The 16,945-nt window shown below is 36.8% G+C and overlaps 1 protein-coding gene across 2 annotated transcripts in view; it reads right to left on the reverse strand.

Annotated features, from left to right (window-relative positions):
* The window catches only part of NBAS (NBAS subunit of NRZ tethering complex), a 361,846-nt gene that overhangs the window by 147,727 nt on the left and 197,174 nt on the right, over positions 1–16,945 (reverse strand). For both annotated transcript variants that reach the window (XM_063078155.1, XM_063078154.1), the window contains exons 33-35: positions 14,637–14,750; positions 10,934–11,091; positions 10,084–10,173 (exon numbers count right to left, since the gene is read on the reverse strand). In XM_063078155.1, coding sequence (XP_062934225.1) covers positions 10,084–10,173; positions 10,934–11,091; positions 14,637–14,750 — 362 coding nt within the window. The remainder of the gene's footprint in view (positions 1–10,083; positions 10,174–10,933; positions 11,092–14,636; positions 14,751–16,945) is intronic.

The raw sequence follows: 16,945 nt of genomic DNA on the forward strand, positions 1-16,945 counted from the left end.
CAGGATTACAAACAGTGCTCAAATTGAGTTTAACCACTACCCCTTCTGCTCCAATATATCCTTAAATAATCCAAAGTACTTCCTTACACCTAAATTACTTAAAGCAAATCAGGATGAAATCACTCTAAAGTCTGTTAATTAACCTGCTAATTTGCAGCAAGGATACAATTTAGCTGTTCTCACCTTTGGGAGCCATGGACCCCTATACATTTCTGATGAAATCTGAGTCCTTTCCCCAGAAAAGTAAATGTCCATGCATGTGAACTCACATGAACACAAAGTCACAAACAGACACATACACATCAAGTTAGGCGTGCTATTTCAAAGGATTTAGGGGTCAAACCCTTCTTGGACCTCCTAGCATTCTTGGACATAGATTAGGAAATCTGCATTCAGGAAAAATAGAGGTATACAAAGTACAGTTTTCCCTTAGTATCCACAGGGGATTGGTTCCAGGACCCCTTGTGAATACCAAAATCCAAGGATCCTCAAATCCCTTACATAAAATGGCATAGGCATACTATTTGCATATAACCTACATACATCCTCCTTATACTTTCCAACATCTCCAGATTACTTATAATACCAAATGCCATGTAAATTCTATGTAAATAGTTGTTACACTGTATTGTTTCTTTATTTGTACTGTTTATTATTCAATTGTTATTTTTTATTTTTTTACTTCTGAATATTTTCCATCCATGGTTGCCTGAATCCGCAGATGAGGAATCTGCATATATGAAGGTCTAACTATATATTTTTATTTCCTTTTCTCATGCCCAATTTTTTTTTAATCTCTTTTGATAAAGACTTTGGGTTCTAGATGTACCCATAAAGTGAGTTTACTGAACACATATTTTTGGCATGCCTACTATGTTTAAGATCCAGTGCTAAGCAACAAGGTTATCATGATGATAAAGATATGGTCCTTGCTCCCAAGGAATTCATAGTTCATTAGGGAAGAAAGGCAAATAAGGCAATTTGCTTTATTTCCCCAGTGCACTGAGAACTTACCAAATTGGACTCCATTCAAATAATCCTCCCCAAGTAACAGCAGAACTTATCCCCACCCATCACAAGCACATCTTACCTTCCTCATTCGTTCATTCATTCTGCAACAAATATTCCTAACGTCAACTTGTGACAGACACTTTCTAGATGCTGGAAATACAGCAGTGAATAACACATAGTCCCTGCCACAAAGAGTGTACACTGCAGGAGGAGACATGCAGAAAATAAACATAAAGCATGTGAGAGAAGCATATCAGGTAAGCAACATGCTAACAGCTAGTGAGAAAAATAAAGTGGTATGCTGGGTGCGGTGAGGATGCTGTAACAGAACAGAGAGAGCAGGGAAGACGTCAGTGAGGAGACATGTGAATGGACACCTGCAGGAAATAAGATGACAAGTCATTTGGATATTTGGGGGAAGAACAACCTAGGTGCCACAGAGCAAGTACAAGGACCAAGAAGCAAAAGTTTGCTGGGAATGTTTAAAAAACAGCAAGAAAGCCAATATGACTGAAGTCAGCTGAAGACAGTGAATGTGTATGTTGAGAGGTGGGGACAGGTGAGGGGGATATAAAGTTGAACAGGTAATAGAGAAGACAGATCATGGGTGTCCCTGGACATAATTGTAAAACCTTAGTTTTTACTCTGAGTAGAAGGTTTTAAGAAGTGTGCCATGATCTGATGTATTTTAAAAGATCACGCTGGTTGCCTTGTTGAGTACAGACTATGGCAAAAGATCAGAAGCAGGGAGACAAACAGGACACCACTTTAAAACCCTAGGTGAGACATGCTGATAACTTAGACCAGGGTGGTTGCAGTGGTGATGGTAAAATATAGTCCAACAGGATTTCCTAATAGATTGGATGTACTGTGCAGGAAAAAGAGAAGAATCAAGGTTTATGATGTAAACAACTGAAAAGATAGAATTGCCATTTCTTGACATGCGGAAGACTCCAGAAAGAACACAACTGTTTCTGGAAGTGGGTAGAGGAAGGAGTTTTGAAATGAGCAGTTCGATTTTAACATGTTTAGTTTGGGTCGTCTACAACAAATGTAAGTATAGATATTAGGTTGCCAACTATAAAGCTAGAGCTATAGAGCAGAGAATCGTCGGCACAAAGTTAATATTTAAAGTCAGGATAAAGGGTGCGCTCATCTAGGGTATGACTGTAGATAGGGAAGAGGTTTAAAAACTAAGCCCTGGGGTATCTAACACTTAGCTGGGGAGATGTGGAAGAACCAGCAAAGACAATAACAATAAATGGCTGGTGAGTCCAAGGAAAACAAGGCAAATGAGTTGTCCCTGAAACAAGTATGCCAAATATTACTTATAGGTCAAATAAAATGAGACTGAACTTTGACCCATGAATTTAGCACAAACTGGTCACTAGTGACCCAGACATGAGCTGTTTAGGTGAAATTGTGAGGAAAGAGAGCCTCTTGAAGACAAGGTAAAAGGTAATGAGAAAAAAAGAGAAGATGTAGCCACTGCTAAGTATAAAACAAAGTAGGATATGAAAAGTCTCACAGAGTGGTACATATTAGACCCCACAGGGATAAGCAATATCACAATGCTTCCTTAAAGGGAAACTGTTAACATCCACAAATTTCACTGTAACTAAGGTAGACAGTTGAATGTATTATTTTTGGAAAATGCCTTTTGCAAGTGGATTTAAATAGCAAACCTAGATAAAAAGTAAAAATGTATTCTTTAGTACTAAAAGAGTTATTTTAAAATCGAACAGAAAATAATATATTAGAAATGCATGGGACCCATGAAGAAAGGAAAGGAAAAAAGAAAGAAGAAAATCTGGAATTCCAACAGTGATGCTAAAAGAGGAGGCAGCTAATTTCAACCCTGATGAAGAATGGAAATCTATGAAGTAGATTTGCCAATCCAGTCAAAATTATGATTCACACCCTGAGCAGGAAGCTGTCAACTACGGAAACATACTATCCAAGAAGCATGAGAATGAGCAGAATATTTCCTCCTTTGGTCAGATCTCCTTGCTGACTGAAATGCTTAAATGGATGTTCTGAATTGTGCTGGCACTATGTTACCATCCAGATCACTGATGTCATGATCTCCATAAACTGAACCTCCCATAGAAAACACTCATGAGGCAATGCTGTCAAGAAAATAAGAAAACAAAAACTAATGAGGACCTACTGTGTTTCCAGTAGTGTGTGCTGGCATCACAACAGTAAATAAGACAAAGTGAGCACTTACACAAAGTTACAGAGGATAAACCACAAGAAAACAAGAAATTACCTATCCTAGGAGCTCATCTCTACCATTTTATTCCAGGACAACACTAGCATAAGTATGCAAAGATGTGCACATAAAATGCTCAGTGCAGTTCAGTCCAAAATAGAAAAACTGGACACAATCGAAACGCTCAAACGCAAAGGAAGAGAAAAATAAGTCACAGTACCTGCATCCAATGAACCATGTTGCCATTATATAAATGGTCTACATGTAATGACAAGGGCAGATTCCATGTTACTTAACAGTACAGGAAAATACAAGGTGTGAAAGGCAATATATGCAGCATGGATCCATTTTAGTTTAAAAAACAAAATAATAGTCCTCCAGGAGACAGAGATTAGCTATATACAGAAAATCTGTCTATACTCAGGAAAAATGTGGAAGGATACATATAAATTTTAAAATGTTTACCTTAGAGCAGTGGGTTTCATGGGATGGGTAGACACAGAGATCAGAGAGAAAAAAGAGAAAGAACTTTGTTTTTAATTTATATATTAATGTGTTGTTGATTAAGTTATTTTTATATTTTAAAAAAGCATGAAGTGCAAAGTTACCACATATATCCATGTACCTCTTATCAAAAGTTAACACATTAACACTTTATCATAGATGTTTTACTCTTAATTTATTTTTACTTTCAAGAAACAAAGTATGCCAGATAATGTTGAAATCCCCATCCCCCTATAAAGACTGTTAAAATAAAGGCTTGTATTATTTTTGTAATTAAAACATTACAAATTCCAATCAAGATGGAGCAATGAACTTATGTTTCAGTACACTCACTGCGCTCCAAAATACTAATAATAGAAAAAACTATAAAAAGACACCTAAATTCAATACAGTTCAACATTTTGGGGCCCAAAATTCAGATGTTAACAGTAACTATTAGATATTCCTTTCCAGAGAGGAACTGTGAATCAAAAGGATCCCCTCTGAGAGGGAGAACTGCAGCCAGACTTGCTGCCTGGTCCAGGGTGACATATTTATACAAGTTGTGCGCCTAGGGAGGCAGAGAACAAAAACAGGGCCAAATGAACTGGGCCAAAGTCCTTGCTGGTTCCAGATGTGTATTCTCACACCAACCTTACAAAGGGGAAGGAGTCCCCTGTGAAAAACTACCCGAGAATGTGGTTCTGCACTGAGGCACCAAAGGACTGAGTTGAGGGAAACCACACAAATAAAAAATCCTTAGACAGGGTCTGGGGAACTAAAAATTAAACTGAATGGAACAGGGGAGGAGGATGGAGGGATGTTTCATCACTCAAAATAAGCTTGCAAACCAAAATTCCAAAACACATGGAAAAACTTGATAAAGCAGTAATTATAACAAAAATTCACTCCAGATAAAATGATTTCATTAAAACTCTGAAATAATTTATTTATATCCTGTACATACTAAATAAAAGATTTTAAATCCATAAAGACATAAAAGAAAACAAAACAAATATGATTCTACTGAGCTAATTATTACGTGTGGTAAGAGGTAAAGTTCTAAAATTCATCTTTTTGTATGTGGATCTCCCCTTACAAAAAGTAGCTTTGTATTATTACTTATTTATCAACAAATAAACAACTAAAAACTATAAAAGTCTCAGAAAAAAAACATACGAATAAATTGTAATAACCCTGAGTTAGCCACAAATTTCTCAGATACAACATCAAAAGCACAAGCAACAAGAGAAAATATTAATAAACAGGACTTCAGAAACATTGAAACATTTCTACACCATTAAGAAAATAAAAAGTCAAGTCACACGTTAAGAGAAAAAGATTTTCAAATCAAAAATCTGATAAAAGACTTGTATCCAGAAGAGAATAAAAAACAAAACAAAACAAAACCTTCTTACACCTCAATAACAAGACAAATAACCCAGGTGAAAAATGAGCAAAATATATGAATAGCCATTTCACCAAAGAAGATATTAGAATGACCAAAAAGCACATGAACAGATGCTCATCATCGTTAGTCACTTGGAATATGAATATCAAAGCCATAATGAAATAGCACACAAGTAAGAATGGCTTTACTCAAAAATCCAGTCAAAAGGCCAATTAAGAAACCAGTTAATAACAAGGGACAGGGAGGGTGTGGAGAAACTGGAAGCTTAGCACATTCCTTGTGGAAAGGTGAAAATATGCAGCGACTTTGGAAAACAGTTTAGCAGTTTCTTCACATGTTAAACACAAATATACCATTCAATGCAGCAGTTCTACTCCTAGGTACCTACATGAAAAATCAAAATATATTTCCATAACAACTTGTACGCCAATGATCACAGCAGCATTATTCTTAACAGTTAAGAAGTGAAAACAACCCAAATGTCCATCAATTGGTGAATGGAGAAAGAAAATGTTGGCCATGATATTAAAATTAACTGCCATTTTGCTCACGTTTATTTAAATATTTCTAAATAATACTTTTGTAAATTCAAAATATCTCTCTGGTTAGCCCATGCCCGAGTTTCAAACATTAATTAGCCCAGTCATATAAATCTGTAGCCATTTAAATTTTCGTAACAAGCTTTCTCACAATGAAAATGATTTTTTTAATGGGAACCTTGCATGCGATCCATTTCTAACTCTAATTAGATTTATCTGGGGAAAACAGCATTGGTTAATTGCTATAACTAACACTAGGTAAACAAAATGTTAATATACTCTAAGTGGTTGAATACTGTACCATCTAAAAAATGTAATAACCAATATTAATAAGAAATTGGAAATCTGTAATTTAGTAGTTATTCACAAATTATGCATTTTGTTCTATTTATAAACAAACATTTTGTTCACAGGGACAATAGCAAAATCTTCAAACTTGTAGGCTCCACTTGTGCTAATGCAAATGCTACTGCATAGCAATTGCAGCTTTATTTCGCTTGGATATATAAATAAAGATCATTATTTTCACAACTGAAGTAATGAAAGTCTTAAGTATTAGGCAGATTACACATAAAGTCAGCTCTCATTTATGAGTTATAATTTAATGTGCTTATTATATCTACCGTTAATGTGCAGCACACGGCATCTTATAGCTAACACTATATTTTAATCTAATAATAGTAGCTATAACATTCTTAAATGTGCTTCATGAACCAAAGCCATAACTTGTTCATGGAGGGTTTGGATTAGCACTTCATGAGATCCAGATCTATTACAACTTGCTAAAAGAGAACAAAGAAAGACAAGAAAGCTTTTAAGGAGATTAAAAAAAAAAAAAAAACAGCAAAAGATAATCATTTTGAAAGAATTCCTTTTCCTTGCTGAGTGGAATGTTTAGAGGACTGCTGGGGTATTCTTCATTCACTGACTAGATTTTAATGGAGCAATATGTGCCTACTTGTGGTAGCACGGTAAGGCCTACTCCAAGGAAAGCAACAAAGGGCGACCAGGCTGACACTTTCTAATTCATTGTGGAAGCAGAAAATAGGGAACACAAAAGACTTTTCATGAATTTTATAAAGAAGGATGGGGATTCAGAATAAGCTCACAAAGCTGAGCTCAGCATTAACACCATAATTTTATACTAAACAGAGAAATGATACACCTCTTACAAAACAAAACAGGACCCCAATAGCCACCATAGCAAATACATGAGTGTAATGGGAAATTCCTTGTATTTTTACACTAAAATCTACTTCCTAATCTATTTTTACCATTGACTAGTCATTATGCAGTGGGTGTTTCCAGCTGAGCTTTATCAAACATTCACGAGACATTCGCTATGTGAGAGCACTCAAAGAAGAGAGCACAAAGATAAATGACATACTTCCAGCTGCCATACTGCTATGTTTTAAATGTGTCTCCCAAAGTTCATGTGTTAGAAACTTAATCCCCAATGTAACAGCGTTCAGAGGTGGGACCTTTAAGAGGTGATTAGGTCATGAAGGCTCTCCCCTCACAAATGGATTAATAGCATTATTGAGTGAGTGGGTATCTGACAAAAAAAAAAAAAAAAAAAAAAAGAAAGCGTTCAGCCCCCTTCCTCTCTCTCCTGCATGCTCTCTTGCATTTCCACCTCCACCATGGAATGACACAGTAAGAAGGCTCTAGCCGGATGTGGGCCCCTAAATCTTGGACTTCCCAGCCTCCAGAACTATAAGAGATATATTTGTTCTTTATAAATTACCCAGTCACAGGTATTCTATTACAGCAGCACAAAATGGCCTAAGGCACATGCAATACCAAACCATACCATAAAGTGCCAAAACCGAATGATGTGAAAATGCTTAGGGAATATAGAGGAGGGAACAATTAGAGGACTCAAGGAAAACTTTACAAAGAAAATATTTCAGATGAAAGGGATAAGAAAGATTACCAGAGCCAAGTCAAGAAGGACAGTATAGGCAGAGAAAAAATTCTATCTAAATAACACCAAACATGTAAAAATGCCTACTCAGAGACTGGTGATAAGTTCACCTTGACTGGAGCACAGCAGGTGGTTGGAAGGTGTTTGACAAGAGACTGGAAGAGTAGAGATGTACCTGGACAAGTGGGGAGGGATCAGAAGTTCAAAAGATACAAAACTTGGGATAAAGAAGATAGATCTAATGAAAAGTGGGTCTTCCAGTTGGACACTGAAAGACAACTTCTTCTGATACATATAACATTCAGTGACCATTGGCTAATATAAGAACTACTCTGAATCGAATGGAGAGAACCATGAAATTAAATGTTTTCACATCCTATAAGGGGAAAACCAAATGGTTACTATTCACTACAACTATGCAAAGTCAAAACATACCAAAGGACAAAATGTATCCACATCACTATAGGCCCCTGGAAAATGCTATGGTTTCCATGCAGAAGGAGTATCACAAGAAAAAGTCCATTGTCTGCAATGACGATGGCTAAATGCAGTCCTCCACTGAATGTACGATCTTCTAGAGCTATTATGTCCAATCTGGTAGCCAGCAGTTTCATGTGGCTATTTAAATTTAAATAAATTAAAATTCAATAAATTAAAATTTTGATTCCTTAGTTGCACTAGCCATAATTCAAGTGCTCAGAGGCAACATGTGTCTAGTGGCTACAATACTGGACAGTGTGGGGTATAAAACATCTTCTTCACTGAAGAAAATCCTATTGGTTAGTGCTGTCCAAGAGTCACCATTGCAGGAAGAATAGGCAAAAACTCCATAAGAGCAAAAAATCACATTACAAACTTCTTTGAGATCCTTACATCATTTAGCAATGAACTGGAAATAAAAATGTATATTCAATATATATTTGTCAGACTGAATTTTAATATATACAAAAAAAAGAGTTGTGGAAAGGGTACATATTCTACTCTGTGCAAAAGCTAAATATCTTTGCCCTAACTCCATCAATAGATTTCCACAACTGAAGCTTTGTACCAGGGTTCCAAAAGTAACTACATAGTACACGAATACTAATGGGTTTGTCAAGATGGATATAGACAATTTAAAATAAGGCTTAGGTGCAGCTCACGTATCGTGACAGATGTCTTCCAAAATAGTTACTAGAAAAATAAATGACATTTTACACTGTGAAAGTGAAGCTTACCATTTGACAAAATCCTGTGGAAAACCAATCTATAAAGAGGATCATCACTTATAATTTATCCAGCTAGAATGTCAGAAGCCGGGCTACTGTCTTTGATCTAAAAAATGCCAAGTCTACGTTGCTAGAGACAGTCAGGAAAAGTTAAATCCCATGAAGCAAAGATTGACCAATATAAGACAGGTGTCAGGGGGTATATATTTTTCCTCCTTTCCCTCCCAAGATGGACTGTCATGAGACATGCACATACATAATTGGATCAGACTGATTTTATTCATAAGAATCTCAGTGAGGAAAAGGAAAAGAACAAAAATCTAATAGAAAGTGAGCAAGAGAATTAAACAGGTACCTCACAAAAGAGAATCTCTCTTCACATAACTCCATCTCATTAGTAATCAGAAAAATGAAAATCAAAAATCATTAATAGATATCACTAAACTCTTAAGAGGGAGGATAAGTAAAATTTAGAAAACTAACAAAAACAAGGTACTAGATTAAAGTACAGCCAAGCCCACACACTGCTGTTGAACGTATAATTAGTAAAAGCAGTTTGGAAAATCGGTTGGCATTATCTACTTGTGATGAACATATACACATCTGACAACATACACTTCCAGTATTAGATATATGCCTGAGAGAAATGCATGACCATGTGTACTAGAGACATGTAAGAAATGATGATAGCAGCATTATTTTCAGTAGCCAAAATTGAAAACAAACCAATGTCAACCAATATTAGAATGAGTAAACTGTACTATATGCACTCAGCAATTAATTTCTACATGGCAATAGAAATGAACAAACAACAGCTACATATAATAGCAAGTATGAATGTCACAAACAACATTGAGTTTAACTATTTTTGTTAAATACAAAAAGAAGTAAAATTAAACTATCACATGTTCTTAAAACTACTTAAAACAGGAAGAAAAATCACAAGGATTAGGGTTAGTCAGGACAGTGGTGATCTCTGGAAGGAGAGAAGGGTTAGAAATGAAATTGGAAAGGATTATGGGGAGACTTGGTGGAAGGCTGCTCATGTACTATTTATGTGTGTGCTGATTTCATGACTGTTTTCTTTGTGATAATTTATTAAGCTGGACATTTTTGTTTTTTATACTGTTCTATATGAATATTATATTTCACACACAAAAAAAGGTGAAAGAAAAGCAGTCTTTACACACACACATACACAAAACCCCTCTCATACATGATGTTAGGTGATCCCATTTCATTCCATTCATAGCCACTTCCAAACTCTTTCCTCTCTCATCTTAACTTACCTCTTGTAGCGCTTTACTAATTAATGGTGACACACTGATATTTTCCCTTCCTTGAGAATGGATCTGGATATTAACTCTCTGATAAAGAATCTGAAACAAGAACAGGCTGCATTATAAAGGAGTTGAGTTTTTAAATTTGCCTCTCTTCACAACGTAGACTTGAAATTTAAAAAGTACTCTTGAGGAAGAAAATCGCTACTTCATAATAAGCAGTTTTTGGTAACAGGCTTACTTCAGCACTTCATGAACAACCTCACAAGGATGCAATGGTTTCAGAAGTGGGAATCAAGCATGAAAAACCTGATATACAATAGAATGAATGACTATGAAATGTAATTATACATTCCAGAATATTCTTATATATTCAACAGTGTTTTCAACAAGGGTACTATCTTCCCCTATGCAGATGTATATTGTGAATTTTAGCAAATTTAACACCTCCCCAACCAAAGCCAACCCCTACCCTTGATTTTCAAAGGACTCCTAAGGGAATGGTGCCACCACTGACTTTAACTCACATGGTTTCAGATATATTTTACATTACCATTTCTCAAATGTTTTATTCTTGACAATACTAACTTTCCTCATTATATTAAATACTTTATTTCCTAATATTATTTTCTATTTTTCTCAAGCCTATCTTGTATCCTTTCTTACTTACTGTAATAAAGCCAACAACACTATTTTATATGCTAATATTTTAAAATCTCTTTTCATGTGTGACAACCTATTTTTCTTTCATAAATTAAAATTTTCATACTATTAAAAAAATGACCACACATCTCAGATCCCCACATCCAGCAAAATGTACTTCACACAGGTCAGGACTGCTTTTATTGGGAGCACTTACTTCTGTCTGCAGAGAGCTGCTAGCTGCCAAAAGAAGTTCAATGCTGCTAGGAGGGCAATGTGTCAAGGCAAAAGCCATCAGCTCTCGACGAGTGGCCAAGTCCTGGTAACCTTCTGATTGTCCTAACTGGCTACAGACATCCCAACTTTTAGGATAACCTGCAAAATTGGCAAAAAAAAAAAAAAAAACCCAAAAACCAAAAACTGATTCCCAGAATAAGAAAAATATCCAATCAAAGATGAGAAATGCAATGGCTTCCAGCTCAGGTCTTGTGGTACCAAAGCAAAACTGTAGTCATTAGTGATACATTATTATGAAAGCAGAAAGGCATAAGAATCTAAAATAGAAAAGAAAGATTAGGCTAGTTTACTATCCAGAAGGTTCAATGCTACTCCAGACAAGTGTTTCTTTTAAATTTAAAATACCTGTCAATGAATACAACTAATCTACTGAGTTTTGGTGGTAAATAAAAGGTGGGTATCTGAATTCTGAAGACTTGGGAGTATGGTCCAACCTGCTACTTAGCACTCAAGTGAGCTTGAGAAAGCTCCAAGTATCACATTTCCTTTACTATCACAAAGGGACAGTAATAATAACACCTTCCCTCTTGGGTTGTTGAAAGGATTTGGTAACAGTTGTAAACTGCAAAGTGTTAGAAAGAGCAACATTATGAATGGATATCTAAACACAATCTTTCACTTTATAAAACACAGGCATCTAAGAATGATGCCAAAAATAGAAACAGCCCTTTTCCTACACAATATTATATTCTGAATTCTTAAAATATACTTTTTTTCTTATTTGAAGGAGTTTTAACTTGAAACTTTTTTCTACCTTCAAAGGGTTAAGTCCAGAATAAGTTATCTAAATATTTAAAGTAAAATTAATTCAGTTCTACCTTTATAAGAATAAAATTATTGCAAAGCTCTCTAAATAAAAAATTTTGGATTACTACAGCAATGTTTTTTATTGAAAGCCATAATTATTCTAAATTTAATGTTGCAAAATTATTTGGTTATTATCATAGAACATAGCACTTTATGAAACCAATTTTCTAGTGCTGAGGTTGTAAAGTATTGAGTTTTTTCTGGAATTTTAAATATTTTCATAGATGAGAAACCAAAGACTCTCTCCTTGACCAAAGTTTAGTTGTACTTTTCTGAGCCCTCTTCTTAACTTCGGCCTCAGCTTGGCCCCCATCTTTGGTAAGCCTGCATACCCCAATTTTAGCAAGAATCCCTCGATATCAGTTTAGTCAGAATCCCCACACTCTCAACATCTGGTCCTCCTTAATACTGGTCAAATATCTCATCCCTCACCCTTAATATATGATCAAACTGGCCTGCCTTCAGCAAAGATCCTACTAAATTGGATTAGCAAGAATCTCCCTATCCCTGATGTCTCCTCTTCAGTTTTCCATCCACTGACCTCCTCAGTCTGCTCCTTGGCTATATACACCCACCTGTCCTTGTTGTATTCGAAGTTGAGTCCAATCTCTCTCCCCTAGTGCAATAGTCTTGACACTTATCACAATAGTTCTAAATGAAGTCTTCCTTACTGTTAACAAGGGTCAGAATAATTTTTTCTTTAACAGCATACATACAAAAAGTGCACAAATCATTAGTGCACAGTTACATGAGTTATCATGAAGTGAAGCACTGTGTTTAACCACTCACTATTAATGTACAGATAATGGGTAAAAAGATAGATTGGGGCTTTCATATATAGCTGGCCCTCTGTATCCACGGGGCCTTATTAGTTCCAGGATCCCTGCAGATACCAAAATCCATTGGTGATTAAGTCCCTTATATAAAATGACACAGTACAGTAGATCCTCTGTATCAACCAACTGCTGATGGACAATATGAACCGTTGGCCCCTGTATATGCGGGTTTTGATCTGTAGTTGGTTGAATCTACAGATGTGAAACCTGCAGTTATGGAAGGCTGTCACGCTAGGCTAAAGTAGGAATCCTGCCAACGTCGCCAGTTGTCTGGCTACTTTTACCTGCCTGTAATCCTGCACTGACTGGGCCAATTGTCGAGCTAAGGCTGGGTCTGGAGCTCACAGACCCCTCAAACCCATTGTCCAGACTGGGTCACAAACATTTCTTATGACAGGCTGGGTCCCAAGAACACACACACGCCAGGCTGGGTCCCCAGACCCCTTCACACAGGTCTATGAACTAGGTAACTGGCAAACAGGTCCTTGGAAGCTGTAGGTTGGAAAGCATGGCTGGTCCTGTGGGGGCAGCGCCGGAGGCAGTAAACTCCAGCCAAGGTGGTGGCGCACGCAGGCGCACTAACTCCACCCACACACAACCTATTCACAGCAAATGCTCAGCAAGATTCTGAACATCTGAGGGGCCTTGACCATTTTCCTATATTTTCCCAACAAAAGCCAAATGCATTCATGCACAGCCATGGAAAGTAGATCATTTAGTACAGAGCCCAAGATAAGACATCACTTCCTATCCCACTGGGGAATGTGTTAAGTGAGAAATTATTCCACAATAAAATCTGCTTTATCATCCAGAGACACGAATTTGAACTTCAATATGGAAAATTTTAGGGCTGCAAACTACTTCCCAATTTCTCAAGATTATTTTGAAAAGTACTATGTTATCTTTAAAAAAAAAAAAAAAATTAAAGAATAGAACTATTGACTATATACTCAGAAATCATATATACTCCAAAAATTTTAATTTTCTTTTATATAATACATGAATTGAGATAGAATGGGGCTACACCTATGAACCAAACAAACTCTATCTTCCCTGCAGAGGACATTTTGATACTTTTATACTCCTGAGCCATGAGACCCCCAGGGCACCTGATTATCCTGTGGCCCTGATAAAAGCAACTGAAAGAGACCTAATAAAATAAACTGAGATAAGAAGGGAACAGAAATTCACTGAGTTGCAAAACCACTTTCACAAGGCTTGTTAGAGTGTGACTGCTAGCTTTTTTTAAAACTTATTATCTATCCATTCTTTCTATTCCCTGTAATTGTAAAACTTAAGTTACAGATTAACCTTAAGTCCCCTTTAGGAGTTCCCTCATGCACACATATCTTCAAGGTGACCTGCTACAATGACCCTCCTGGGTTGGCGATAATGAACACCACCACCGTCTTGGACCTAATGAGCAGGAGCAAGGGCCAAAGCCCTAACTTGGCATGCATCCATGATACAACCAGGAAGAACAGAAGACCACCTGCAGAGATGCAGAATGATGACACTGGCCTGCACCCCTCGCCCCTTTCCCTTTAAAGGACCCTGAACAGTTCCCCTCATGGGCCTAGCTGCTCTGTAGCTACCTTGCTTATGCATAAGTCTATCTCCTCTTTTAATAAAGCACTGCTTGCTTTACTACTGCGTGCATTGTTCATTTCTATGACTTTAGGACCCAAGAGCCTAATTTGGTAATAAAATGATGTTAAAATATTTTACATAAAACTGTTAAAATTATGAGCATGTTTTCAATAGAAAATGAAAAGCAACCAACATCTCAGATAAAATATAATGTCTTAATCCATTAAAATATTTATATTAATATATAAGCACACAGCATACATTTTATGTATCTAAAGCCAAAATGTGGCAGGCTTACCAATCAGGCCAGTTGATTTCAGAACAAACCTTTTCCATTATTTATCATGTAAAGAGGACATCAGCAAAGTGTTAAGTAAGGTGTCTACTCACCTGTGGCCATCAGCTCCTGACAATGCATACTGGCTGCTTTGTAGTCATGGAAACAAAGTGCCTGCTCTACTAAAAGGATTAGAACCTGTCCACACCTTTCTTCTGGGTCTTCACCTGTAAGAACAAGCAAATGACTTAATGATTATGGCAAAACAACTGATAAAAGAGCTCATTAACACTGTCTTTCAAATTAATTCAAAACTAAAACATAAAAGATTAGACTAATTTTAAATGGTTAGAGGATAAAAGTTCACAGCAACTTTGATCTTTCAATCTACTCATTAAGCATAGAATTAGCCCTCTGTATCCTAAGAGATCAATGGCTACTATTAGTTCCTAATCAAAATACCCAATCAGAAAGTCCAAAATTAGAGTAGTCTACAACCCTTAAGAGAAGTCTTGGTATTACTGAGGCAAGAGAAAGTGAAGAAATCCATGCTTCCAAAAGAAAGCAGGTTATAAAAAGACGCGAGAAAAATTGACTAGCAGATTAAGTAAATGGATGAAAGTAATGAAGCAAAGGTATTCTCATCTTTAAAATTCAACTAGTATTTAGAAACTAGAATATAAGTGTTGTCCAGAGAACTGACAAGGTTGTGTCTGGCTACGACAAAGGCTACTATGAGGCTAAGGCTAAGGCCTGGAATCCTCACAGTGCCAATTGTCTAGCTCTTAATCCTGTTTGTGACGCCAATTGTAAAGCTAGGTGACCACGCTAGTTGTCCCCTCTTTTACCTGCCGGTAATCGTGCACCAACTGGGTTGATGGTTGAACTAGGACTGGGTCTGGAGCTCCCAGACCCCTCAAGTCCATTCACAGATTGGGTCACAAACCCTTCACATGCCAGGCTGGGTCACCAGAACCCTTCACACAGGTCTATAAGCTAGGCAACCGGCCACACGTTCCTTGGAAGCTGCAGATCTGGAAAAACATGGCCGCACAGGGCAGATGCCCAAAGCAGTAAAACACCAGCCAAAGCAGCACTGCCATGAAGGCAAACTTATTCCACCAACACACAATGTTTACCGAACAACCCTGAACTGGCTCCGAGGCGAGGGGAGCCTGACCAAATTGTTCCATTTTGCCAACAGGTTGTCTCCTTGGACTAACTCCAGAAGGGCTCCTCTGAGCCTGACTAAGCCCTGTCCTTGGGAGTCCAGTTTTAGCACAAATCCTGCTAAGTAAATTTGGCCAGAATCCCAGCCCCCACCCCCACCCCAGATATCTAATCACCCTTGATATCTGACCAAGTTCCTCGTTCCTTCACCATTCCCCAGGTGATATGTGATCACTCTGTCCTGCCTTCAGCAACAATCTTGTATCCTGTTAGTTCAGTTTAGTCAGAATCCCTCCTTATCCTTTATGATGATTCTTAGTAATTCCAACCCCCACTTCAACTTCTTGGTTATAATTTCCTGGTTTTTTTCATACTTGGAGTTCAGCCTGTTAAAATAATTAACTGGGAGGGTATCATTAGACTGAGACAGCTCCAGCACTTTGGGTTCCTACTTAAGCAAATCAAAATCCAACTCAATGGAAACAGTAAGATGAATCTTAAGCTTAACCAAGCAGAAACCACCAATTAACCTCTAACCAGGGACTTCCCATGTTAACTCATAAAACATTTTCTTCCTTGCTTCCACAAACACCTTATAAAAGTTTTTGTCTCCCACCCACTTGATGGAGCCCCAAACCACTTGTAATTTGAAGCTACCCAATTAACGAATTGCTGACTACTGAAATAAACTCTTTAAAACTTTAATGTGCCTAAGTTTGTCTTTTAACTAGCCCAATCTCTCTCCCTACTGCAAAACCCCATTGCAGTAGTCGCTGCATATTGTGATAGTTCAGAATAATTTCCCTCACCATTTTAACAAGTGTAACAAATAATTTTTTCCTGAACAGCACACATGGATCTCAATCACATAGATATATACATATCAAGAACGGCAATGAAAAATAAATTTTATATCATCTTAGAGGAAGTCTTATACTTCTTTACCTGTGTAAACAGAATCACTATAACATTACTATGCCACCCAACAAACTACCTACATTAAATTGGACAATTTTTGCCTTTTTTCCCCATAAAGACTATTAGAATGAAAAGAAGTACGAATAAACAAGAAATTATATAACTTTTTACTTTAAATATATTATTATAAATTAACACAAATTGGTCTTGAGTGTGTCAACCTAAAACTCTCAGTATTAAATAATAGCCTTTTCTACAGGCTAATAAAACAATTTTCATATGAAGGGGAGGAAACGTAATTTTCTATGAGTCATAGTTCTTAGTTGGGAGGGAT

The sequence above is a fragment of the Cynocephalus volans genome, chromosome 14 (assembly GCF_027409185.1).
Source record: "Cynocephalus volans isolate mCynVol1 chromosome 14, mCynVol1.pri, whole genome shotgun sequence".
NCBI lineage: Eukaryota > Metazoa > Chordata > Mammalia > Dermoptera > Cynocephalidae > Cynocephalus > Cynocephalus volans.